The sequence below is a fragment of the Spermophilus citellus genome (genome assembly GCF_964194105.1).
Source record: "Spermophilus citellus genome assembly, chromosome: 10".
In the NCBI taxonomy this organism is placed as follows: domain Eukaryota; kingdom Metazoa; phylum Chordata; class Mammalia; order Rodentia; family Sciuridae; genus Spermophilus; species Spermophilus citellus.
In genome coordinates this window covers 77,560,027-77,587,743 of record NC_138197.1, presented here as the reverse complement: position 1 = coordinate 77,587,743, position 27,717 = coordinate 77,560,027, and the positions used below count along the sequence as shown (strand labels likewise).

The 27,717-nt window shown below is 38.9% G+C and overlaps 2 protein-coding genes across 3 annotated transcripts; one reads left to right on the top strand and one right to left on the bottom strand.

Annotated features, from left to right (window-relative positions):
* Positions 1-4,680: 4,680 nt before the first annotated feature.
* LOC308658730 (small ribosomal subunit protein uS15-like) lies at positions 4,681-5,218 on the bottom strand. Its single transcript, XM_081311575.1, has one exon. The coding sequence runs from the start codon at positions 5,177-5,179 to the stop codon at positions 4,733-4,735; it is 447 nt and encodes a 148-aa protein (XP_081167701.1). The 5' UTR covers positions 5,180-5,218; the 3' UTR covers positions 4,681-4,732.
* A 1,228-nt stretch (positions 5,219-6,446) lies between these two features.
* Positions 6,447-27,717, top strand: PRIM1 (DNA primase subunit 1; the record flags this gene model as incomplete). Of its 2 annotated transcripts, XM_081311873.1 has the most annotated exons (13): positions 6,447-6,653; positions 7,317-7,474; positions 8,553-8,659; positions 8,731-8,804; positions 11,164-11,300; positions 11,693-11,751; positions 12,379-12,488; positions 13,476-13,567; positions 13,738-13,876; positions 18,386-18,455; positions 19,209-19,300; positions 24,244-24,342; positions 27,291-27,717. In XM_081311873.1, the coding sequence occupies exons 1-13, from the start codon at positions 6,551-6,553 to the stop codon at positions 27,308-27,310; spliced, it is 1,260 nt and encodes a 419-aa protein (XP_081167999.1). In that variant the 5' UTR covers positions 6,447-6,550. The 2 variants fall into 2 exon arrangements, with proteins under 2 accessions (XP_081167999.1, XP_081167998.1); XM_081311872.1 differs by lacking the exon at positions 27,291-27,717 and having other exon boundaries at positions 24,244-24,371.

Below are 27,717 nucleotides of genomic sequence, written 5' to 3'. Positions count from 1 at the left end.
GGTGGCCTTTCGATGTCAGAGGGCCCAAACCTCTACCCTCAGAGCACATTGATACTGCCATTTTCTGAACATAAAGAGCCATGAAGTTTTTCTGTTGGTTTGTTACTGGAGATTGAACTCACGGGTGCTTTATCACTGAGATACATCCCAGTCCTTTTTTATTCTTTGAGACAGGCTCTCTGTATGTTGCTGAGATTGGCCTTGAATGTGGGATCCTCCTGACTCAGCCCCCCAAATTGCTGAAATTAAAGGCGTATACTGCTACCTCTGGATAAATAGGGGAATTTTGAAAAACTCAACAAATTAGTTGTGAAAGGCAGTAACAAGGTGTAAAGGACAATGGAAACAAGCCAAAACAACTGTGTACCTGTCCGAGATTTTATTAGCAGGACCGTAGCATAGAGAAGGGAGGAGGGGGGAGGAGAGGGGAGGAGGGGGGGAGGAGAGGGGGAGAGGGGGAGGAGAGGGGGAGAGAGGAGGGGGAAGAGAGAGAGAGAGGGGAAAGAGAGAGAGAGAGGAGGGGAAAGATGTTAGACCAGGACGCAAGAAAAGACCACTGACTCCAATTAAAATCAAATTAAAGCAAGCTTATTATTTCGACCGGCTGGGCTGCCTTTCCCTCCCAAAACGGCGGGAACAAGACAGCAGCCCCACCTTTCCTGCAGCCCAGCTTTATAGCCCAGAAAGTTACACAAAAGGGGGGTTACAGATAACAGAACTCTGACAAGCATCACACTAATGGTAGTTTACATTTTTTTTTTTCTGGCCCCAACATCAGAATTTATGAAGACCATTAGAGCCTCAGAGAGGGTCGTTGTCTGGCCAGGGAAGGCCAATATTTATGAGGTGTCACTAAGGTTTCAGACAGGGCTGCTATCTGGTCAGAGAGCCAGGCATGGGTGAGTTCAAGGCACGGGCAGGCATTCCAAGCAGGTTCAGAATTTGCAGTAATTTATAGTAAAGCAGAAATTAGCTTTTCATGGCTTTGTGGCAAGATGGTTCCCAATTTTAATAAAAGATCAGGTTGGGTCTATCAAAGAGAGAGGAGAGGGGAAAGAGAGAGGGGAGAGAGAGGGGAGAGAGAGGGGAGAGAGAGGGGAGAGAGAGGGGAGAGAGAGGGGAGAGAGAGGGGAGAGAGAGGGGAGAGAGAGGGGAGAGAGAGGGGAGAGAGAGGGGAGAGAGAGGGGAGAGAAGAGAGAGAGAGAGTAAGAGAGTGAACCCGAACAGGGTATTGATATTTATGGGCTTAACACAGGATGAGGAGTAGCGAGGTGAGCGGGCTGTTACTTCTTCATTGGCTGAGAGTTCGCGCCACTTCAGGGATTGGCGGTGCGCCATTCAAAGTTCACGCCATTCACAGGGATTGGAGGTGACGGTTCACGTGCCATTCAGTGCGTCATGGACCTAAGCTCCCGGAAGAGAAGCAGTCCGGGCGCCATCTTTACCAACACAAGGAACCTGAGAAATCATGAAAATGTCCCAGGGGAATGTGGTTCCAAAAACGAATTCTGCAAATCACTCCTGTTACAATCTTAGAGTAAAAAGAGCTCAGCAATGAAATTTACTCTTACAAAATAGGAGGTATATGAGTTGGGGAAAATCCACTAAGTTTTGTGCAGGAAGACAAGATCTCTAGGAATGTTTGTATAAGCATTCTCTGCACAGAGCTCATTTTGACCACTTTGCTCACAGAAGTTGGGACACCATGAATATTTTCAGGATTAGGCTAACAGTAGTTTACTACAGACTCTAATCTTTCCTTGCTCCCCTACTATTACTTTAATGATTAAAATTCATAAAAATAATGGTTTTCAAGTGACACAATACTGATGTGATTATCAGACTGCGCACCCCAGTCCATAATTGCAATGAGATATATTTTTACACAGTAAAACTGATTGGCAGACCTGCACATCAGTAGCATATTTTAAGCTCTCCATGATTCTGCAAATTTGCTCTAATTCATATTTTAGTATTCCTGGGTGTTCTGATGAAGCCAGATTTAAAGTTAGGTAGTCAGTGTAGTTAGGTAAATCGGGTCTAATACCGAGTGAAATCTAAAATGGAGGCCATGCTGGGAATGACTCAGGGAAAACACAGGACAATTCATGGAATGATGACGAAGTCCCGAAAAGGCCCTAGGCCAAAGTCCACCTCAAAGAAGTGTTAATAAACAGCCCCCAGCAAACTTAAAGATAGCCCATCCCAAAAGTCCTCCCTGTCCTTTTGGTCCACCTGTGTCCCACCCCTTGGGCTCTCCAACCTACATTTCATCACCAAACCTATAAAAAGGGGAACACATTTGCCCGCCAACTGGATTCCATCTCTTGGGTCCCCTTCTTCCTCCGGGAGAAGTCTTTTCTGCTGTCCTTTAATAAACTTCTACTTTCTACTCTGACCTTGCCTCGGCGTGCTTCTTTGGTGTTATTCTTCAACATCGGGGAAGCAAGGACTCATCACCAGTCAACAGCGGTAACACTGAGAGACTAAATCCAAAAAGACAACCGAATGGAAAACCCAGAAATAAATCCATGTATTCATAGCCAACAGAGTTTTTACAAAGGTACCAAGAACATACATTGGAAAAGGGATAATCTCTTCAATAAAAGATTCTGAAAAAACTATATTTATATCCATGTGCAGACGAATAAAACTAGATTCCTATTTTTCACCAAATGCAAAAATCAATTCAAAATGGACCAAAGACTTAAATGCGAGACCCAAAACTATAAAACTACTTACTAGGAAAAAAAACATAGGGAAAACATTTCAGTACATTGGTATGAGAAGAGTTTTTTTTTTTTTTTTTTAAATAAAACCTAAAATGCATAGGCAACAAAAGCAAAAAAAGACAAATGGGAACATATCAAACTAAAAAATTTTTTCACAGCAAAAGAAACAATCAGCAGAGTGAAGAAACAACTTGAAGAAAGGGAGAAAATTACAAACTGTATTTCTGACAAGGGATTAATATCCAGAATACATAAGGAATTCAGACAATTCAAAGAAAAACTGATTTTAAAAGGATAAATTGATAAAAGTAGACATTTGTCCAAAAACAAAGACATAAAAGTAGTCAATAAGTCAATGAAAAAATACTCTGTTAATAATCATCATGGTGGGCTGGGGATGTGGCTCAAGCGGTAGCGCGCTCGCCTGGCATGCGTGGGGCCCGGGTTCGATCCTCAGCACCACATACAAACAAAGATGTTGTGTCCACCGAAAACTGAAAAATAAATATTGAAATTCTCTCTCTCTCTCTCTCTCTCTCTTTAAAAAAAAATAATCATCATGGTTATTAAAAATCAAAACTAAAATGAGATATCCTCTCACTCTAAATAGAATGGCTATGAGCAAAAAGACAAAAATGCTAGTGAAGACAGAAAGGGGAACTTATATACTGTTGGTAGAAAAGTAAATTAGTACGACCATTACCGAAAATAATGTGGAGGATACAAAATAAATAAATAAATAGATAGATAAATAAATAAATAAAAGCAGAACTACCCTATCATTAGCAACTCCACTACTGAATATGTATACAAAGAAAAGGAAATCAGCATATTGAAGAGACATAGGCACCCATGCTTTATTGTAGCAGTATCCACAATACCCAAAATGGAAACAACCTAAATGTCCATCAACTGATGAATGGATAAAGAAAATGTGTGCCAGACTAAGACAAGAGGATCACAAGTTCAAGGCCAACCCGGACAACTTACTAAGACCTTGTCTCAAAATAAAAAATCAAAATGGGTGGAGATGTAGCTCTGTGGTAGAATGCTTACCTAACATGTATGAGGCCTATTTCAATCCCTGGAATTTGGGGGGTGGGAGGGGGAATGTGATACATACACAAAATGGAAATTCTTGGCTAGGGATATAGCTCAGTGGTAAAGCATGTGCTTACTATACTTGAAACCCTGGGTTCAATCCTCAGCACCAAAAGAAGTTAATTTCATAGGAGTAGAGAATAGTGGTTACCAGAGGCCAGGAGGGTAGGGAGGAGGAGGAGATAGAGAAGGGTTGGTTGATGGGTACAAAAATACAGTTAGGTTGGAGGGTTAACTTCTAGCATTCTATAACACAGAAGGTTGACCACAGTTAACAAGAATTTATGATATATTTAAAAATAACTATAAGAAGGATTTTGTGTGTTCCTAACAGAAACAATAAATGTTTGAAGTGATAGATATGTTAATTATACTGATTTGATCATTATACATTGTATACACTTATCAAAATATCATACTGTATTCCAGTATTGTCCAAATATGTGCAACATTATGTGTCAATTAAAAATAAAAATAAGGGGGACTGGGGATATGGCTCAGCTGGGAGAGTGCTTGCCTTGCATGTACAAGGTTCAATCCCCAGCACCACAAAAAAATAAATTAAATAAAATAAAAATAAAATGGTGTAGTTGTGGGCTGGGGATGTGGCTCTAGTGGTAGCGCGCTCGTCTGGCATGCATGCGGCCTGGGTTCGATCCTCAGCACCACATACAAACAAAGATGTGTGTCTGCCGAAAACTAAAAAACAAATATTAAAAAAAAAATAGTGTAGTTGTAGCTCAGTAGTAGAGCACTTGCCTAGCAGTGCAGGGGCACTGTGTTGGCACCAAATATAAATAAATAAATAAGATATTGAGTCCATCTATGACTTAAAAAAAAAAAAAACTTTTTTTTTTTTAGTTAAACAATGCTTTTATTGTTTGAGTACATACATAAATTTATGCCACCAGGGCAGACGCTGTGGATGACTCATATTTCCAATTTGGGGGAAGGACCTGCTTGGTCTTATAATACCGAGCCAATCGATGAATTCGGCTCTCTATCAGAATCAGGCGGAATTTAGCATCCTTATCCTTTCTATTCCTCTCAAGATGCTTTCGAACAGCAACCGCTTTCTTAATTAAATGATAGAGATCCTCAGGAAGATCAGGGGCAAGTCCTTTAGACTTCACGATTCTCAAGATCTTATTGCCAGTCACAAAACGTACTTGTGCAACACCATGTGAATCCCTCTGTATCACACCGATCTGTGAGGGAGTCAGACCCTTCTTAGCCAGTTTGTAAATCTGCTCCTTCACGTCGTCAGATGTCAACTTCAACCAGGTGGGGACGCTGCGGCGATAGGGCAGAGTCGACTGGGACAGGCCCTTCCCGGGAGCATGCATGCGACCCTGGATGGCGGCAGTCAAGGATCAAAAAGAGAGTAAAAAAAAAAAAAAAAAAAAAAAAAACTTTTAAAAATAAAATAAGGGCTGGGGACATAACTCAGTTGGTAGAGTGCTTGCCTTGCATGCCCCAGGCCCTGGGTTCTAATCCCCAGCACCAAATAAATAAATAAATACAGATGCAAAAAAAAAAAAAAAAACTAAATCCTTTACCTATAATAAACAGCCCAGGAAGCCAGCCTGCTATGTAAGAACTGTAGGAAATCAGATAACCCTCTCTGGTGATGGTGCAGGAGGCCAAACAATAACCTGTTTAACAATGGACCTAAAACGATGGGGACTCTACTAATAGGTGACAGCTTCCCTAATTTTGTCTCTGCTTCCAATTTGTTTTTAATATTTTATTTTTTAGTTGTAGTTGGACACAACACCTTTATTTCACTTATTTATTTTTATGTGATGCTGAGGCGAGCGCTCTACCGCTGAGCCACAACCCCAGCCCTCTGCTTCCAATTTTGGCCCAACCAAATAGAACAGCCCACTTGCAGTTAGCCTGCCTCCAGCTTCCCTCTACCAACAGCTTCCAGTAGGAACACACCGAAGCCTTCCCTTTTTTTCCACTATAAAGCAAGCTCTCCCTCTTCTCTGTCTGCCTTTGAGTCTCTACCAAATTCCAGTGACCGTGGCCGACTCCCTTGCTATAGAAGCTCTTAATAAATAGCCTTTGCTTTTCTCATCCGGTTGGTCTTGGTTTATTTCTACATATTGAACCTAGTCATACTATGAATAATTTATTTCCAAAACTCTAAAAGATATTGGTATTATTTCTACAACATTCATAAAGTTTGCATGGGACTTTTCCTTTCCTCTTCTTTTTTTTTTTTTTTTTTTTTTTAATATATATCTTACTGGGCTGGGGATGTGGCTCAAGCGGTAGCACGCTCGCCTGGCATGTGTGCGGCCCGGGTTGGATCCTCAGCACCACATACAAACAAAGATGTTGTGTCCGCCAAAAACTAAAAAAAATAAATATTAAAATTCTCTCTTAAAAAAAAAAATATATATATATATATATATATATATATCTTACTAACCTAACTCAACAGGCTATAGGTGCCACTTTTCCGGAAAAGACCTTCTTCCTAGAGTGGACATTGGTCTCCGGCACCCAAGAACAGCGGGTAGACCTCCCAACTTTACCCCGATGGGAGGAGCCAGCCTACTCTTGCAAGCCCCGGGAACTACTATTTCCGGCGGTCGGGGCAAATTGCCTGTGGTTGCCTCAACGCGCCTGCGCAATGGCGGAACCTCCGGCTGTGCGGTTCCCGCCAATTCCCTCGGCGTTCCTGCTTGAGTCGAGTTCCGTGCGAGATGGAGTCGTTTGACCCAGCCGAGTTGCCGGAGCTGCTTAAGCTTTATTACCGGAGGCTCTTTCCCTACTCCCAGTACTATCGCTGGCTCAACTACGGCGGAGGTGATGGAGGCTGGGAGCGGGGTGGATAGGGGGTCGGGATCCAAGCGCGGAGATATTCCGGGTGGGCTGCCCTCACAATGAGTATATGAAGTGCCTCCTGTGCGCCAGCACAGTGCCGAGCTCTTTATGCTTTATCTTCATCCCACCCTACCACCTCTGAGGTGCAGAAGGGTTAACGGTGGCTCTAATGACCAGTCTGCAGCTATGCGGTTTAAAAAAAAAAAAAAAAGCCCGGACGCTAAGGGTGAGGTTGATTATTAAGTCTTAGCATGAATCTAGGAGGTTTGATCTAGTTCAGGGTCTAAGGAGCTTCTCGCGGAAGGGAGTGGAAAGTTGAATCTTCTTCACATCTGAATCTGTTAGTGCCCACATATGAGAGACAGATGGCATTATCTGTTTAAAATATTTCTGCACATTTTTCCTGTTCCCTAGCAAATGTGGGATAGTAAATCCCTTCCAACTAGGGACCCTGTCACATCTGAACAGTGCTGTGCACAGAGGCCTCATTAAAAATATCTTGCCAATCGTAATGCATTCTGCTGTCATATACAACAAATTAAAATTTTAAAAATGAAAAAAAAAATCTTCCCTTTGGCTAGTGTCATAAAGCCCTGAGCTGAACAAAGTACTGAATTAATTTTAAAGTGTACACTTACTTTGCAGTGGTAAAGAATTACTTTCAACACCGTGAATTTTCATTTACATTGAAAGACGACATTTATATTCGTTACCAATCCTTCAATAACCAGAGTGATCTGGAAAAGGAGATGCAGAAGATGAATCCATACAAGATTGATATAGGCGCGGTGTATTCCCACAGAGTAAGAAAAAAATTTTTATATACATTGTTCTTTTGTTTTGTAAACCAAGGATGGGTTGGTGCCCCCAGAGTTTTAAAATTAGAGTTTATTGTATTTGAAGATCCACACTTTTTAACTGTTTTTGCAAGTGGATTGTAATCTTTTTGTTTGTTTGGCACTCTACAGAGTGAAAATAGGCATTCTCATTAGGACAAAAAAAAAATTGAGTATCTAGCTAAACAGCTAAATGAGGAAGTCACCACGGTTTAAGAGAGGAAAATAAAAGAGAATTACATTCTCTTTCAGCATTAGACTTTTCTTGATTCCTGTCTCTCACATTCCCATACTGCTTCCAGTATGGGAGTAAATCCCTTTGGCTCTACCATAATATATAGCTAAAATCCAGACAGCATTACCAATGCTGTCATTGTCACCATCATTATCATCATCATCATCTCATCAGAATTACTGTGCTGAGTTTCTCTTTGCAGATTCTGGAGTCAATTCTCAACACAGCAGAGTGATCCTTTTAAAACAACTCAGATTATGTGGTCCCTCTGCTCAAAATCTTCATTCCCACCAAAAGCTCTTTTCCCTTCCTCACTTGTTCCAATCCTGCCGCACTGGCCCTTGCTCAAGCTGTTTCTCCTGCCTAGAATCCATTTCCCCAGGATCTACTTGGTTCATTCTCTCACCTCTTTTAAGTCTTGCTCAAGTAGTGTCTTCTCAACAAGGTTTACTACAACCTGCCACTTCTCTCACCTGGTATATCCTGAGTATATCCAGAATAGTACCTGGCAGAGAGCGTACATGAATACTTGGTGGATGAATGAACAAAACAAAGATGCCCTTCATCCCTTCCTTAAAAATATAAGCACTGAGCCAAACATAGTGGTATACACTTGTAATCCTCATGACTAGCCTGGGCAATTTAGCAAGACCCTGTCTCAAAATAAAAAGGGCTAGGAGTGTAAGTCAGTAGTAAGTATATGGTTTCTTAGTTTTTCTTTGGCCCTTATTTCCCTTATGAGTAAAAAAAATAGCAGACTTAAAAACATAGCAGCTCATAAAGAAACGAATGAATATTTTATATTTGTAGCCCAGTCAACACAATACAGTGAAGCTGGGAGCTTTCCAGGCTCAGGAAAAAGAACTGGTGTTTGACATTGACATGACAGACTATGATGATGTGCGGAGATGCTGTAGGTAAGTACCATGGACCTTGCTGTTGGGGTAAGTGATATCAATGACACTGAGTAATGATGACTTTGCTCTAGTTCTGCAGACATATGTTCTAAGTGCTGGACCCTCATGACAATGGCCATCCATATCATTGACCGAGCATTAAAGGGTAAGTGTCAGGAGTGTCTGAGTGGTGTCAAACGCAAGAATTTGTTTCCCTCTGAATTCTGTATTCTGTAATCAAATTTCATGTATTTCTAATATGTTTCCTTGAAACATGAGCAAAAAAAATAAAAGATAAAAATTAAGTTGGGGGTGTGGCTCAGTCATAGAGCAATTGCCTAGCATGGGTGAGGCACTGGGTTTGATCCTCAGTACCACATTAAAAAATAAATAAATTTATATAAATAGATAGATAAATAAATAAAGTTACCTGGGCACTGCAATTCCAACTACTCAGGAGGCTGAGACAAAGAAATAATAAATTCAAGGCCAACCTGAGCTTAGCAAACTGTGTCTCAAAATGGCGATGTAGCTAAGTGATAGAATGTTGTCTAGCATGCATGTGACCCTGGATTCAATCCTCAATACTGGGGGGGGGGGCGGAGGCGGGTGGGGAGGGATAAAGTTGTAGTGGAAACTTTGTATATGTGGAAGTAGGTACTGAAGATTGAACCCAGGGATGCTCTACAACTCAGCTACATCCCCAGCCCTTTTTATTTTCTATATTCAAACAGGGTGTCACTATGTTGCTGAGGCTGGCCTCAGCCTCCAGAGTAGCTGGAATTACAAGGGTACAACACCATCCCAGCTGTAGTGGAAACTTTTATACAGCTATTGAACAAACCGTTGTGTGTGTGTGTGTGGTTTTTTTTTTGTTTTTTTTTTTCCCCATTTCAGTCCTCTGGTGAGCAACTCTGTGCTAGGTGCTGTTCTAGGTGATAAAAATGTAAAGACAATAATTCTTAACCTCAAATAGGTTACAATATATACAAGAAGGAGACATATAAGAAAATTGAGGATTATATTTGTGTTAAGTAACATGCAAAGGGAACTATGAGGATCTAAAACATCAGGAGTACATACAGGAATGGGAAGAGAAGCCAACCTCCATGATGTGTGCCTGCAATCCCAGCTACTTGGGAAGCTAAAGTGGGAGGATTGTGAATTCAAGACTAGCCTGTGCAACACAGTGAGACCCTATCTCCAAAAAAAAAAAAAGAATAGGAAGAGATTGGGTCAGAAAAATCTTCCCAGAAGAGGTGATGATGATAATGATCACTCTTACATAGAGGGCTTATTGTATACCATGTGTTATTCTAAATATTTTAAATATAGTAACACTTAATATTCCTAGGCTTATTTAAAGATAAATGGCAGTTGGTCAGGGAGAAACAAAAGTGCTGGGGCATAAAGAAATTCCTGGAAGAGAGATCAGGATGGGTACAGACATAAAAGCAAGAACATTGGGGGGCACAGGAAACTACAGGTAATTTAATACGGTTAAATAAGCACATGAGTGGAAAACAGGTTTTAAAAAATGAAGCTTAAAGAAGTGCACGAGCCAAGCACAGTGGTGTATACCTATAATCCCAGCACTTGGGAAACTGAGGCAAGAGGATCACGAGTTCAAAACCAGCCTCAGAAACTGTCAGGCACTGGGGATGTGGCTCAAGCGGTAGCGTGCTCACCTGGCATGCGTGGGGCACTGGGTTCGATCCTCAACACCACATAAAAATAAAGTAAACATATTGTGTCCACCTAAAACTAACTAACTGAATAAATAAAATATTTTTAAAAAGAAAGAAAGAAACTGTCAGGCACTAAGCAATCAGTGAGACCCTATCTCTAAAATACAGAATAGGGCTGGAGATGTGGCTCAGTGGTTGAGTGCCCCTGAATTCAATCCCCAGTACCAAAAAAAAAAGAAGAAGAAGAAGTGCACAAGAGGGGCTGGGGTTGTGGCTCAGTGGTAGAGCATTGGCCTAGCATGTGTGAGGCATTAGGTTCGATTCTCAACACCACATGTATAAAATAAAGGTTTATTGACAACTAAAAAATAGTTTTAGGGGCTGGCGATGTGGCTCAAGCGGTAGCGCACTCGCCTCGCATGCTTGCGGCCCGGGTTCGATCCTCAGCACCACATACCAACAAAGATGTTGCGACCGCCGAGAACTAAAATAAATATTAAAAATTCTCTCTCTCACTCTCTCTCTCTCTCTCTCCTCTCTCACTCTCTCTTTAAAAATAAATAAATAAATAAAAAATAGTTTTAAAAAAAAGAAGTGCACAAGAGGGGCTGGGTTGTAGCTCAGTGGTAGATTACTCACCTAGCATGCATGAGGTGCTGAGTTTGATCCTCAGCACCACATAAAATTTTTTTTTTTAATTTACCACATAAAAATTTAAAAAGGTATTGTGTCCACCTATAACTTAATATGTGTGTTCACATACACATATAAAGAAGTGCACAAGAACTAGAAGTTTTATAGATTTGTCTTAAAACCTATTATTTTTCCCTTCTTCAGAGGACTTTGGTTTTAAACATCGGCTCTGGGTATATTCTGGAAGGAGAGGTGTTCATTGTTGGGTTTGTGATGAATCAGTTAGAAAGCTATCCTCTGCAGTACGTTCTGGGATAGTTGAGTATTTGAGTCTTGTAAAGGTAAGATCCTCTTAATTGTAATTTACATTTCTTGTTTACTAGCCATTACCAAGCCTGGTATGTTTAATAACAAATTAAACTATCTTTCATAGACTTCACATCCCAGAGTAGATGATGTTACTAATGATCATTTAAAATCATAACAGCTACCTTTTTACAATATTTCCTATTTTGCTTAAGTATTCTCCTTTGTGGCAAAAAAAGATTAATTTACTTTTATTCATTTGTCAAGTAAAGTTAACTCAGAAAGCTACAGATATTGAGATGATATAAAATAGCATCCAGGCTTCTATTTGTTGACAGAAATTTAGCCAATCTCTTTGAATTTATAATAGGACACATTAATTTTTCATGTGTCAATATAAATTTCTTCTTGATGGTTTGTTTTTCAGGGTGGCCAAGATGTCAGAAAGAAAGTTCACCTAAATGAAAAACTTCATCCTTTTGTCAGGTCTGTTGGAAAAGACCCCATGCAGTTTAAGTGTATCTAATTTACTTGCATGTGCTTTTAAAATTATCTTGCTATCAGTTTTCACTGCTGAGTATTTTTTTTTTTCTTTTTTCTTCTTCCCCATCTGTACCCCCCTCCCCCCAGAACTGGGACTAGAACCCAGGGGCACTCTACCACTGACTTACATTCACAGCCCTTTTTATTCTTAATATTGAGACAGGGCTTGCTAAGTTTCCCAAGCTGGCCTTGAACTTAAAATCCTCCTGCCTTAGCCTCCTAAGTTGTTGGGGATACCCTGCCTCAAAATAAAAAGGAATGGGCACATAGTTCAGTGGTAAAGTACTCACCTAACATGCATACTGGTTTCAATCCCCAGTACCATAAAAAAGGAAGAAGTGGAAAGCATTTCTCAAATATCTATTCTGTGCCAGGTACTATGCTAGGTTTTTTTGCCTTCAAGTTTCTTGTTTTAATTCTCATAAACCAGCAAAGAGGTATTAGCACCATTTAACCTAGTTAAGCTCTAGAAATTCAGGGAAAATAAGCATTAACCTCCCACCCAATGGCAATAGTGTTATATGTGTTGTTAATAGTATTGGAACTTTGTTGTTACTTTTCTTCCCACAGGAAATCTATAAACATAATAAAAAAATACTTTGAAGAGTATGCCTTGGTTGATCAAGATATTCTTGAAAATAAAGAAAGCTGGGATAAGATTTTAGCCCTTGTTCCTGAGGATATCCTTTCCTGAGACCATTTTTATGTGAGCTAGTTATATTATCTGTGATATTACGTGTTCTGCTTGCATACCCTCATATATTTATAAGGTTTTTAAATTTTTATTTATTTATTTTTTTTACCCCAAATAGCTCCTGTTTTTCTATCTTTAGTCTGGAATATAATAAGAAATGGGGTCATTTTGTAAATCACCTTCCTCATTTTGGAATGTGGTTCTAGAATTAATGGCTAAAGAATGCAGAATCACTTTGTCTAAATATGTACAAACTTGGGCTGGGGATGTGGCTCAAGCGGTAGCGCGCTCGCCTGGCATGCGTGCGGCCCAGGTTCGATCCTCAGCACCACATACCAACGGGGATGTTGTGTCCGCCAAGAACTAAAAAATAAATAAATATTAAAAATTCTCTCTCTCTCTATCTCTCTCTCTCCTCTCTCCTCTCTCTTAAAAAAAAAAAAAGATTGAAGATCCTATTTTTAAAAAATAAATAAATAAATAAATATGTACAAACTAGGGACAAGCTTTTACATTATACCTTATAATTAGCGTTCTTTCTGTTATATCTTTACTTTTTGTTGTTTTTTACAGGGATGGGGATTTAACCCAGGACTTTGCACATGCTAGGCAAGTACTCTAGCACTGAGCTATATTCCCAAACCGTATCTACAATTTTTTCAATGTAAGTGTTTAACATTATGTTTTAGAAGATCATAATAGAGGGCTGGTATGGTAGCTCAGTGGCAGAACACTTGTCTAGCATGTGTGAGGCCCTGCATTTGATCCCTAACACCACATAAAAACTAAATAAACAAAATAAATGTATTGTGTCCATCTGCAACTAAAAGTATTAAAAAAAGAAGAAGACAGTAATAGTTACGTTCTATTTCTATATATGTGCAAACTTTGGATATTCTTGTAATGATACATCTAAAAACTTAAGTTGTTCACTGATGTACCCTAAATGAGTGTGTTCTTTAATGATCGTCACCTATTCATGAAGATCTTCAAAAAAACTTCCAAAAGTCTCACAATTCACTTCAGAGATGGGAGTATTTGAAGAGAGTAGCCAGCACGAATCAGGTATATTCCATTCAAATCTATTTACAGATATGATAATGAGATTCTTAATTAAGTTCTCATTATTTTGCTCATCAGTTAAAAATGATTCAATAACTTTTTTTTTAATCTTCCTTAAAGAAATACTCAAAAGTTCCTACTAATTCCCATGCTGGCCTTGTATCTGCTTTTAGAATATCAAAAATGACAAATGTGGACCCTGGCTAGAGTGGGAGATTATGCTCCAGTACTGTTTTCCACGGCTGGATATCAACGTTAGCAAAGGAATCAATCACTTACTGAAGAGCCCTTTTAGCGTTCATCCAAAAACAGGTACAATATAAAGAAAGTAAGGAAAATTAAAAGAAAAATAAGTTATTTTTGTTTTAGCAAGCACATCATTAGGTATGAATACATGTCTGTGACATTAAAGGTAGAAGTATTACTCTATCAGCTAGTTTCTTCTGTACTTTGTGTGTATGCACACAGGTGTGTATTAGGGGTCAAACCCAGAGCTTTGCTCATGCCAGGGAAGTACTCTACCACTAAGCTACATACCTAGCTTTTTTCTTTTTTTTTTTTTTAACACTATCAGTTAAAGTAGCTACCAGATGAATTTCTACTATGTTTTTTTTTTTTTTTTTTAAAGAGAGAGTGAGAGACAGAGAGAGAGAGAGAATTTTTTAATCTTTATTTTTTAGTTTTCGGCGGGCACAACATCTTTGTTTGTATGTGGTGCTGAGGATCGAACCCGGGCCGCACGCATGCCAGGCGAGCGCGCTACCGCTTGAGCCACATCCCCAGCCCCGAATTTCTACTATGTTAATGTTTTTCAGTTGAGTTTCTGAGGTTTAGTGTTGGAGGACAACAGCTCTCATTGTAGATGAGAAAACTCAGTCCCAGTAGGTTAAACTGACTTATCCAAAATCATAAAACAAATTTTGTCAGTGCTGGGAACAAAATAGTTTTGTTGGGGTTATTTGTTTTTGATTTTGCCTTACTTGGGATTGAACCCAGGGACACTCTACCACAGAGCCATATCCCTAGCCCTTTTTACTTTTAATTTTGAGATAGGCTCTAAGTTGCAGAGGCTAGTCTCAAACTTGCCTTCTTCCTGCCTCAGCTTCCCACATCAGGGATTACAGGTGTGCACCACCACACCCAGCAGAATTCAGCTCTTAATCCACTATGCTGCATTTTTCAGGTTTGATTTTTTTGTTTATGATTTAGCTTTATTCTTTCATATTTCTCTTATATAATATTTGATGGACTGAAATTGACTTTAAATTGATATAAAAGTGATTATATTAACATAAAACTTGGTTCCATCTAACCAAGGGACTTGTTAATAGAGAAGGATATAGTTGTCCTCTTTAATGTCAACAATCCAATTCTGCCACTTGCTGTGAGACCTTAGGCAAATTAACCTTTCTGTAAGGTTTTGGTGTTCTCATCTTTCAAATTGATATTAAAGATTGGTTTGGTCGCACATATCTGTAGTTTTAGCTACTTGAGCAATTTTGAACCCAGAAGTTCAAGATTAGCCTGGGCAACACAGTGAGACCCTATCTTAAAATAAAATGGAGATTAAAAATATCTATCTCAATGGGTTATCATGAAGATCTAAAATGTAAAGTGCTTAGAAGATTGGCACACATTCACACATTCAATTATTTCAAACTGCCTAGTTTCCTTTAAGAATATATAATGAGAGCTAGGGTTGTGGCTCAGCGGTATAACACTTGCCTAGCATGTGCAAGGTCCTGGGTTTGATCCTTAGTACCACATAAAAATAAGTAAACAGAATAAAGGTATTGTGTCTAACAACAACTAAAAAATAAATGTTAAAAAAAATAATATATACTGATATAGTTCATACATTTATATGGCCCCCTTCTTCAAACCTGTCAACTGTGTGTGTTTAGCTTCTTTGGCAATAAGCTTATTATTATTATTTTAATATGCATTTTAAACTTCAGTGGGTATCCCCACATTCTCATATGGGTAATTAATCATGTTCACTCATAAGCATACACCTTTTTTTTTTTTTTTTTTTTTCCTTTTTCTCTTTTAACTCAATACTGGGGATTGAACCTAGTGTCTGGGCATGGCACATGCTAAGCAAGTGCTCCATCACTGAGCTAAATCTGCAACTCCCACTCCACTGCCCTCCACCCCCACGCACCCAGATAGGTATCAGTAATTTGCCCAGATTGGCCTTGAACTTGCAATCCTCGTACCTCAGGATCCCAAGTAGCTCACAATATATTTTTATTATATCCTTTCCCCTTTCATATCAAGTAGCCACTTTTACTCTATCTTCAAATAACAACTTCCAGTTCCCTTTTTTGTTACTCATCTGACATTCATTAGATTCATTATATAATTTTTGAGATATGATGAATTGTATGTGGTATCTCAGGTGTAGCTATCATAAAAGAGTAAGATGAGTGGCACACACCTATAATCCCAGTGACTCAGGAAGCTTAGGCAGGAGGATTTCAAGTTCAAGACTAGCCTCAGCAACTTAGGAGACCTTGTCTCGAAATTTAAAAATTAAAAGGACTAGGGCTGGATGTGGAGGCGCATGCCTGCAATCCCAGCAGCTCAGGAGGCTGAGGCAGGAGGATCATGAGTTCAAAGCCAGCCTCAGCAACTCAGTGAGACCCTGTCTCTAAATAAAATACAAAAAAGGACTGGGGATGTGGCTCAGTGATTAAGTGCTCCTGAGTTCAATCCCTGGTGCCCCAAAAAGTGGGGGATGGCTAGAGATGTGGCTTAGTGGTAAATTGCCCCTGGGTTAAATCCCCCAATACCCCCCCTATAAAAAAAAATAGAGAAGATAATGCTATCAAAGGTTAAGCATCATTTAACAACAGGGATACCTTCTAAGAAATTGTTCTTGTACAAATATCACAGTAGATATTTACATAACTAAGCTGTGATGGCACCAGACAATAGGATCTCCTAGGATCACCAATTTATATACAGCCTGTGATTGACCAGAATGTCATTATGCACAATTAACTATTTTATTTCCAGAATGCTTTCTAAAGATGTCTAACATGTAGGTGTATTTTTATTTATCTCAATGAAAAGTCAAATCACTATTTCCATCTATTTTCCATTTTATGGACCCTCAAGATTTGAGATTGTTCTGAACTTAATATGGAATTTTTCATCATTTTATTCCCTCCTCCTCTCCTGAGTATTAAAGATTGAACTCAAGGGCTCTCTAGGATCTAAAATCCTAGTCCAGGCCCTTTTATTTTTTATTTTGGAATAACATCTTACTAAGTTGCTAAGGCTGGCTTCAAACTTAACAATCCTCCTGCCACAACCTCTCAAGTAGCTGGGATTAACAGGTATGTGCCACCATACCCAGTCATTAAACATTTCTAAATATAGCCAGGCACGATGGCATACACCTGTAATCACAGTGACTTAAGAGGTTGATTGATACAGGAAGATTGCAAGTTCAAAACCAGCCTCAGCAATGGCGAGGCTCTAAGCAACTCAGTGAGACCCTATCTCTAATAAAATACAAAATTGGGGCTAGGGCTGAAGCTGGTGGCAGAGTTCTTGCCTAGCATGCATTGAGATACTGGGATAGATCCTTAGCACCACATAAAAATAAAACAAATAAAGTAATTCTGTACGTCTACAACTACAAAAAAAAAAAAAAAATTTGTAATAGACCTGGGGATGTGATTCAGTGGTTGAGTGCCGCTGAGTTTAATCCCTGGTTAACACCCCTCTCCCCGCCCCTGCCAAAAAAAAAAAAAAAAAAAGAAAATCTAAATATGGAAATAAAAGGAAAAACAAGGACAACTTAAAAATAGCTGGACATTCTTCACCAGTTTTTTGTGGGGTTTTGGTGTTTTGTTTTTGTTTTATTTTTGTTTTGTTTTCTTGTGGTGCTAGGGATTGAACCTGGGGCAAGCACTTTACCAACTGAGCTATATCCCCAGCCCCTGTTTTACATTATTTTTGTACTGGGATTGAACCCAGGGACACTTTACCACGAGGTAACATCCCCAGCCCTCCTTTTTTTTTTTTTTTTTTTTTTTTTTCCAATTCTAATTTGTTATACATGAAACCGGCCCTACTTTTGAGACAGGGCCTCACTAAGTTGCTAGGGCTGGCCTTGAACTTGCCATCCTTCTGCCTCGGCCTCTTGAGTTGCCAGGGCTATGGATGTGAGCTACTGAACCCAGCTATTGTTAACCATTTAAAAAAAAAAAAAAAAAAAAATATATATATATATATATATATATATATATATATTGTAGTTGTACATGGACACAGTGTCTTTATTTTGTTTATATACTTTTATGTGGTGCTGAGGATGGAACCCAGTGCCTCACATGGGAGGCAAGCACTTTACCTCTGAGCCACACCCCAGCCACCATTGTTAACTTTTTTTGGGCGGGAGGCAGTCCTGGGGATTGAACCCAGGGTCTTGTGCATGCAAGGCAAGCACTCTACCAACTGAGCTATATCCCCAATACCCCCTGTTAACCATTTTTTAAGAAAAACGAGAGGCATAGCCAATGTGATAGTAATTTATATTTCTAAACATTGTTCTTAACAGGTAAGTCTAATTTGTAAAATTTTAACCAAAAATAACTCAAAGGCTATCTCCTTCAGGAGATACAGCCTGCATTCTCTTTGAATATGTATTCCTTGTTTTATCCACAAAGTTTCTCATTTTTGAAATGGCTCATATTCTCCTTTGAATATGTCTCTGCTTTCCTAAATAAAATTTTGTGTTCTTAAAGAAAGGAACAGCTCATGATTTGTATTCAACATTAAATCATTTATAATTTCTGGTTCTTTTAGGTCGAATTTCTGTGCCTATTGATTTACAGAAAGTGGATCAGTTTGATCCATTTACTGTTCCAACCATAAGGTATGTTTCAAATCATTGATCATTCCTTATTTGTTTGTGAACACTGTTCTGGATTTGAAGTGGGTTATATTAGATCCCTACTTAGAGAGGTAGCCGAATGGAAATGGTATATTTGGTTATGGAGATACTTGGTTCTGAGATATAATGATGATGTATAATAGAGCAATTATAGGTTTTTCCAGCTATTTTGCAAGGAAAACATAAGGTCAAATAAGTCTTGGAATCCTGGAGATTTAGCTCATTGGTAGGGCCCAGGGTTCAATCCCCAACACCAAAAATAAATCTGGAAGTGCTTAAACATATTTCAAATCTTTTTAGAGCTGGAAATGTAGTCCACTGGCGGAGCAGTTGCCTAGCTTATGTATAGCATGGGTTCGATCCCCAGCACTAAAAAAAAAAAAAAAAAAAAAAGAACAGGTGGGGCAAGGGGCGGGGTGGTTCTTTACTAGAAGATTTCCCAGTCTTTAGTATAAAAGTGTACAAGAACAACTCTAAGAAGAGATAAGGATGTATTGCCACTGTGTGTATATGGGTGTGGGTTTGTGTGTGGGTGTGTGTGTGTGTGTGGTATTGGGAATTGAATCTAGGGCCTTGTGCATGCTAGGTAAGTAAATGTACTACCATTGAGCTTCACCCTGGCCCAGCCACATATTTTTTTCACAGAACATCTTATGGGATTCATGTGCTAGCATATGCTGGGTAATACCAGGAACCAACTTAAAATTATCTTATTCTGTTACTTGTTACTTGTAGCTCCATCTGCCATGAACTGGATGTCATTTTTACAAATGAAAAGGAAAAAGAGGAGACTGAAGCTGAATCTGATGTCAAACATAGAACCAAAGGTAGGTTAATATTTTTTTTTTCTTTAATGTTTTTATTTTTTAGTTTTCAGCGAACACAACATCTTTGTTTGTATGTGGTGCTGAGGATCGAAGCCGGGCCGCACGCGTGCCAGGCGAGCGCACTACCACTTAAGCCACATCCCCAGCCCTAGGTTAATATATTGACACTTCAACTTAACACAGCTTTTTATATAGATTATCTGTCTGTACTACAGTAAGTAATTCTCCTTATATTCAGACCAGACTGGGTCAGTGTTTATCCTGAAATCAGCTCATTAACATGTTACAGGAGTGTTTCTTCATCAGTTTCCCAAGTGGTGTTACTGAGTCCAATTTATTTCAATACACATTTACTAAGCAATTTTTAAATGCTGGGATCTATATTGCAAGATTGTCAACTAGTGTTGATAATTGTTTGAATCTATCTCTTTAAAAGCTGTTTATATTTGGGGCTGGAGTTGTGACTCAGTGGTAGAGCACTTGCCTACCAAGTGTGAGGCACTGGGTTCAATCGTCAGCACCACATAAAAATAAAATAAAGATATTGTGTCCACCTAAAACTAAAAAGTATTTTTTTAAAAAATTATTTATATTTAACATATACTATATGTGCCATACTCTTGATCTTTTATTTTTGTTGTATTCAGATGGTTTTATGGTAGATATATGTCTAAACTGTTGATTGAATTATATATTCAAGAATTTTAATAAAGAATTTCTGAATCTTTCTTAATGGAAGTCAGATCTTCTGTACTAACACCCCAAAGGTGCTCTCTGACAATAGAATCCAATGGCACTTTTTTTTTTTTCTTCAGTGGTACTGGGGGATTAAAACAGCCCCTTGTGTACCTTAGGCAAGCTCTGTACCACTGAGCCATATCCCCAACCCCTCCAATGGCACTTTCTGTAATAATGGAAATGTTACATATTTTTAGTACCTAATATGGTAATCACTAGCCATGTGTGACTTTTGAACACTCAAGATGTGGCTAGAGTGACTAGGAAGCTGAATTTCTTTTTTTTTTTTTTTTTTTTTTAATAGCCAGATATACCTGATGACTTCTATACTGAACATTCCAGATCTGTGATCTCTGATTTATTTTGTGGTCAAATATTGTTACCCTTCTTTCAGAATCCAAGATCAAATATTGCTTCATCTATTCTAGCTTTGACATAATGCTAAAACAGTACCATTAAAATTTGTAAAGTATTTATAAGGATGCTATTTAAGATATTTGAACAAAGTCTCCAAATGAAAAACAAGAATAACTGGGAAAAGTAACTCAGAAAAACAGAAAATGGAAGGAATAAAGGAAAGTCTAAGCATGATACAGTGGCACGAAACTGCAATACCAGCTATCCAAAGGCTGAGTCACACAAGGATCACCAGTTTGAAGTCAGACTGGGCAATCTAGTGAGGACCTGTATCAAAATAAAATTAACACAGCAAAAGCAAAGCACTAAGCAACTCCTGTCTCTGAATAAATTACAGAATAGGGCTGGGGATGTGGCTCAGTGGTCAAGTGCCTCTGAGTTCAATCCCCAGCCCCAAAACTAAATAAATAAAAAAAAATTAGAGCCAGGCACAATGGTTCACACCTACAATCCCAGTGACTCAAGAGGCTAAAGTAAGAGGATCATAAGTTCAAAGCCAGCCTCAGCAACTTAGCGAGACCCTGTCTCAAATAAAAAAAATAAGTCTGGGCTATAGCTCAGTGGCAGAGCACTTGCCTAGCATGTGTGATGCACTGGGTTTGATCCTTAGCACCACATAAAAATAAACAAATAAAATGAAGGTATTCTGTCCATCTATGGCTACAAGGAAAAAAAAAAAAAGGCTTTAAAATAAATAATAACAGCTGGGCACAGTGGCTCATGCCTGTAATACCAGCAACTCAGTGAGGCCTTAAGCAACTTAGCAAGACTCTGCCTCAAATTTAAAAAAAGAGCTGGGGATGTGGCTCAGTGGTTGAGTGCCCCTGAGTTCAATCCCCAGTGCCAAAAGTTAAAAATAAAAATGGTTAGGGATATAGCTCAGTAGTAAAGCACCTCTGGGTTCAATCCCTGGTACTAAAACCGATTAATTTAATTTTTAAAAGGCTGAGGGTATAGCTGAGTGGTAGGTCATTTACCTGGTATGCATAAGGCCCTAGATTCAATCCCCAATACTGCAAGAAAAAAAAAAAAAAACTATGATAGTACATCCATGAACAAAATCAGAATGCTTTGAAAAGAAAAAATACTCAGAGAACAAGAAAGAGCTCTTAGAAAACAATCAGGAAGCCTCGTGTGGTGGTACACACCTGTAATCTCAGCGACTTGGGAGGTTGAGGTAGGAGGACCATGAGTTCAAAGCCAAACTCAGCAACTTAGCAAGGCACTGAGCAACTCAGCAAGATTATCTCTGATAAAACATAAAAAGGGGCTCAAAATGTGGCTCAGTGGTTAAGTGCCCCTAGGTTAAATCCCTGGTACCAGAAAAGAAAGAAAGAAATCAATCATGAAAATAAAAGCTAATAAAGGACTTGGAAAAGTCAAGGAGACTTCCCAGAAAGTAGTACAAAAAAAGATGTGCTAGAACCAGGTACAGTGATGCACACCTGTATAATTCCATCAATTCAATTCAGGAGGCTGAGGCAGAGGTTCTCAAGTTCCAGGTGTGCAACTTAGTGAGATCTTGTCTCAAAATAAATGAAAAAGACTGGGAAGGTGGATCAGCGATAGAGTGCTCCTAGGTTCCATTCCCAGTACCAAACAAAAAAAAAGACATGGTGGTACTGATTTTAAGAAGCAAAAAGATAAAGAAAACTGGTGGACTTAGTTAAGAACTACTGACTGTCTATAGGAGTTTCAGAAAGAAAACAAAAGGAGGAAGAAGTTGTCCCAATTATATAGGAAAACATTCCAAAAATGAGCCCTTTACTGAAAAGGCTTAGCACAGTCATTAAAACAGAACCAATACAGAGGTACATAATTTTAAAAGTTTGGAATATTGAGAATTAACTAAGCACTTTTGGGCCTCACTGAACTCTCCGTCCCCCAAAGTGTGTGTGTGTGGGGGGGAGACAACTTCCAAAACAAGGAAAAATGGCCTTAGATTGGTGAATAAGAATGGAAGTAGTTATTTATTAAAAGTTATTGCCAGGGCTGGAGTTGTAGCTCAGTGGAAGATGCCTGCCTGGCATATGTGAGGCACTAGGTTTAAGCAGCACAATGAATGAATGAATATCCATCGACAACAACAAAAACAAATTAAAAAAAAAAAAAAAAAAAAAGACTGGGGTAATAGCTCAATGGTAGAGCACTTTCCTGGCATGTGTAAAGCCCAGGGTTCAATTCTCAGCATCACATATAAATAAAAAAACATCTATTGACAACTAAAAACAAAAAAAAATTTTTTTATTTTTTTATTTGTTTTAATTAGTTACACATGACAGTACAATGACCTTATCATACATTTGAATCAGATGAGATATAATTTCTCATTTTTTTTGAGTGTAAGGTTACAGAATCACATTGGTCATGCAGTCACGTATATACACACAGTAATAGTAATATCTATTTCATTCTATTATCCTTCCTTTCCCCCCATCCACTCCCCTCCCCTTTCATCACTTCTCTCTACCCAATCTAAGGTGGTGCTATTCTTTTTTTTTTCTCTCACATCTTACATGTATTTTGTATAACGATGAGAGTCTCCTTCTACCTTCCATGCAATTCCCCTTCTCCCTCCTTTTCCCTCCCACCTCTTTTCCCTATCTAGAGGTAATCTTTTTCCCATGCTCTTCCTCCCTACCCCATTTTGAGTCACCCCCCTTATATCAGAGAAGACATTCGGCATTTGAGAGGACCAGAAGGTCAGAATTAGGATAGGAGGCTTCTAATTTTCCCATAGTAATGCTGTTAGCACTGTGTTTCTCTTTTAACAATGTGCATCTATTACTTTAACATTTCTTAATTTGAATATTACCTGTTTTTTGTTGCTTTGTTTTTGTTTTAAGATATCAAACTGGGCTGGGGATGTGGCTCAAGCGGTAGCGCGCTCGCCTGGCATGCGTGCGGCCCGGGTTTGATCCTCAGCACCACATACAAACAAAGATGTTGTGTCCGCCGAGAACTAAAAAATAAATATTAAAAAGTTCTCTCTCGGGGCTGGGGATGTGGCTCAAGCGGTAGCGCGCTCGCCTGGCATGCGTGCGGCCCGGGTTCGATCCTCAGCACCACATACCAACAAAGATGTTGTGTCCGCCGAGAACTAAAAAATAAATATTAAAAAAAAAAAAAAAAAGTTCTCTCTCTCTCCCTCTCTCTCTTTAAAAAAAAAAAAAGATATCAAACCCTAGCTGGGCATGGTGGCACACACCTGTAATCCCAGAGGCTTGGGAGGCTGAGGCAGAAGGATCCCAAGTTCAGAGCCAGCCTTGGCAATAGCGAGACACTGAGCAACTCAGTGAGACCCTGTCTTTAAATAAAATACAAAATAGGGCTGAGCATGTGGCTCAGGAGTTGAGAGGTCGAGTGCCCAAGTTCAATCCCCTGTACCAAAAAAAAAAAAGAGAGAAAAATATCAAAGCCTGGGCTTCATGTATGCTATGCAAAAGCTCTGCCACTGAACTCTACCCACAGCCTTAGAGAATTCTTACAAGAAACCTACATTTTTGTTGCAGGGCACAGTGTTGCACACCTGTAATCCCAGCATCTTGGGCGGCTGAGACAGGAGGATCGCGAGTTCAAAGCTAGCCTCAGCAAAAAGCGAGGTGTTAAGCAACTAAGTGAGACCCTGTCTCTAAATAAAATACCAAAAATAGGACTGGGGATGTGACTCAGTGATTGAGTGCCTCTGAGTTCAATCCCTGGTACAAAAAAAAGGAAGAAAGAAACTTAAATTTTCATGTTATTCTTGCTACCAACATGCTAATTCTAATGTTTGCTTCATAATTTAGATTATAAGAAGACCAGTCTGGCACCGTATGTGAAAGTATTTGAACAGTTTCTTGAAAACCTGGATAAATCACGAAAAGGAGAACTTCTCAAGAAGAGTGGTAAGACAATGGTTTTCCCTTTTATTTAATCTTATATTTTATGAGTAGTGTAAAGCATCCAGCAAATGATCAATATTTGAGGTCTCATCTTTGCCTCTCCTCAAATTTTAATTTTTAATTTTTTTGTTTTTTTGTTACTGGAGATCAAATGCAAGGCACCCTGCCATTAAGCTACATCCCTAATCCTTTATGTTTTTTATTTGAGACAGGGTTTCACTAAATTGCTAAGTGTGGTCTCAAACTTGAAATCCTCTTGCCTCAGCCTCCCATGTCACTGGGATTGCAGGTATATGCCTCCACACTCTGCAGAAATTTACTAATAAATTTTATGTATCTTTATTTTTTAAAAAATTGAGGTTCTTTAATTTGGTTATATATATATATATATATATATATATATATATTTTTTTTTTTTTTTTTTAGAGAGAGTTTTGTAATATTTATTTTTTAGTTTTCGGCGGACACAACATCTTTGTATGTGGTGCTGAGGATCGGACCCAGGCCGCACGCATGCCAGGCGAGCGCGCTACCGCTTGAGCCATATCCCCAACCCCAACATGTATTTATTAAACAATTTTTTCTAGTACTGGGGATTGAACCCAGAGGTGCTTTACCTGAGCCACCTCCCCATCCCTTTTTATTTTTTATTTTGAGACATGGTGGAAGTTGCTGAGGTTGGCTTTGAACTCGATGATCCTCCTACCTCAGGCTCCTAAATCACAGGAATTGTAGACATGTACCACCCACCTGGACAGTTTCATTTTTTTGAGCTACATAACCAGCCCGTTTTATTTTGAGACAGGGTCTCACTAAAATTACTTAGGGCCTCACTAAGTTGCTAGGGCTGGCCTCAAACTCATGATCTTACTGTCTAAACCTCTGAGTCTCTGGGATTATGGGCATTCACTACTGCACTGAGTTTTATTAAACATTTTCTATGTGTCAGTACTTTGATGAACACAAAAATAAATTATACAAGATTAATGCCATATCATGTTTTTGTGCCTGTAAGTAGTACTGTCTTGTTACAAAAGAAAGCAATGCAAGATACTAAGAGAAATCGATCTGAATCAGTCCGACAATTCAGATGAAAAGGATGGCATTTGAATTCTTTTCAATGAGCTTTTATAAGAATTCTAATTCTTGGAATGAGGGTGTAGATCAGTGGTAGAGCACTTGCTTAGCATCTATGAATCCCTGGGTTCAATTTCCAGTACCACAAAAATAAATAAATATTCTGATCCTCAATGCCAACATACCATTTCTTGAAGTATGAATAGGAATTTCACAAGCAGAGATTTGATGATAAAGGCACATCATTAGAAAAAGACAAAGGGGTTTTTTTGTTTGTTTGTTTTGGTTTTTGGTGGGGTTTTTTTGTTTTGGGTTTTGGTTTGTTTGGGATGCTGGGAATCAAACTCAGGACCTTGTAAGTGGTAGGCAAAAACGCTAGGAAAAAGGTAAAAGATTTTATACAATCTAAAGAGAAATCAGAGTATAGGCAGGCACTCTTAACACTGAGCTACACTCCTCAGCCCAGAGTTTTGGTTTTTTTCCCTTTCTTTTTAATGTACTGGGGATTGAACCAGAGGGTGCTTTGCCAAGTACCTATAGCTATGTGCCCAACCTCTTTTGTTTGATTTTGAGACAGGGTCTCACCAATTGTCCAGGCTGGTCTCAAATTTGTAACTCCTACCTCAGCTTTCTGAATAGCTGGATTTACAGACATGTACCACTATGCCTGGCCCAGGGTTGTTCATTCTTGAAGTAGCAGCAAAAGCGCAGGCAGAGGTAGCAAAGCATAGCACAGCTAATATGGCAGGGAAAAAAAAAAAGTGTTAGGAAAGAGATATAAATCTGAAGACAGGCTCAAGCCAAAGCATAAACAGCCTTGAATTTCAGACTTAGGAATTTGGGCTTACAAATAGAAACAGGAGGGGCTGGGGATGTGGCTCAAGTGGTAGCGTGCTCGCCTGGCGTGCGTGCGGCCCGGGTTCGATCCTCAGCACCACATACAAACAAAGATGTTGTGTCCGCCGAGAACTAAGAAAAAATAAATAAATATTAAAAATTCTCTCTCTCTCTGTCCCCCTCTCTCTCACTCTCTCTTTAAAAAAAAAAAAATAGAAACAGGAAAGTTATCAAAGGCTTCTGAGGAAGGGAATTCCATGATTTGTAGTTCTAGCTACAAGAGTAAAACTGGGCAAATGATCAGGAATAAAATAGAGTCTAAGGAGACCAGGTAGGCTATTGGCATTTATGAAAGTTCTCAAAAAAATACAAAAACTTTAACCATCCTTGAGACTTGGAAGTAGAAAGATGGAAGTGTCACAGAAGTCAGGGGGAAATTTTCAAGGAAATTATCAAGTTATCTAATGATTAAGGTACTGATAAGATTCTGTTGGACATAGTAACTAGAAGAAGGTACAAAGAGGATAGTAGTATTAAATGAGGAGTTCCTTGAACAGGAGAGACCTCACAGTGTGTAAGCCAAAAGCAGAGTGACCATTCAGGAAACTCCTCCATTTCAGTTGTTTGTTGGTGGGGGGAGAGTGTGCAGGTCCTGAGGGCTAGGCTAATGCTCTACAACTAAGTCACACCGTTAGTCTCCACATCAGTTTTTAATAAAATGTGTATTGGTTTAATTAAGTAGTGCCTAAGATAATGTTTTACTCGTAGTAGATATTCAAATATGTGCTTGTTGAATGAACAGTGATGACCGTACTTGAAAAAGCCTTGTTGAAGGTGCCATTCCATCTGGCCTTCTACTAAACCCTTTAGATTCTCATTCCATACTGGTTCAGCTTGTAATGTGGACTTCAGCAAATGTGAAAACAAATCTTTATCCATGATGTGAATTTAATGGAAGCATGAAGAAAATCAGAATGTGAAAATAAATGGGTTTTATTTTCCTTTATATCCTCTGATAAAAATCTATTCTATTTTAGATTTACAAAAAGCTTTCTGAAGATAACATCTCCCCTCAAACAAATGTGGATATCGTCTACCTGCAAGCAAGGATCAAAAACTTGAAGAGTCATTTAATAAATATGGCAGAACCATGTATATGTCTTAATGCTTACAGCAGAATTTCCTTTTCTTGAGAAATAATTTATGTTGAAAAGATTCCCTGAGGCCACTAAAAAGACTCCTGTTAAAGTTTGTGAAAGGAACTTAAAGCAATTAATAAGTGAAATGCAGATGATTTTTGTAAAATTTAATATTATAGAAAGGGGCTGGGGATGTGGCTCAAGCGGTAGTGCGCTCGCCTGGCATGCATTCGGCCCGGGTTCGATCCTTAGCACCACATACAAACAAAGATGTTGTGAACACCGAAAACTGAAAAATAAATATTGAAATTCTCTCTCTCTCTCT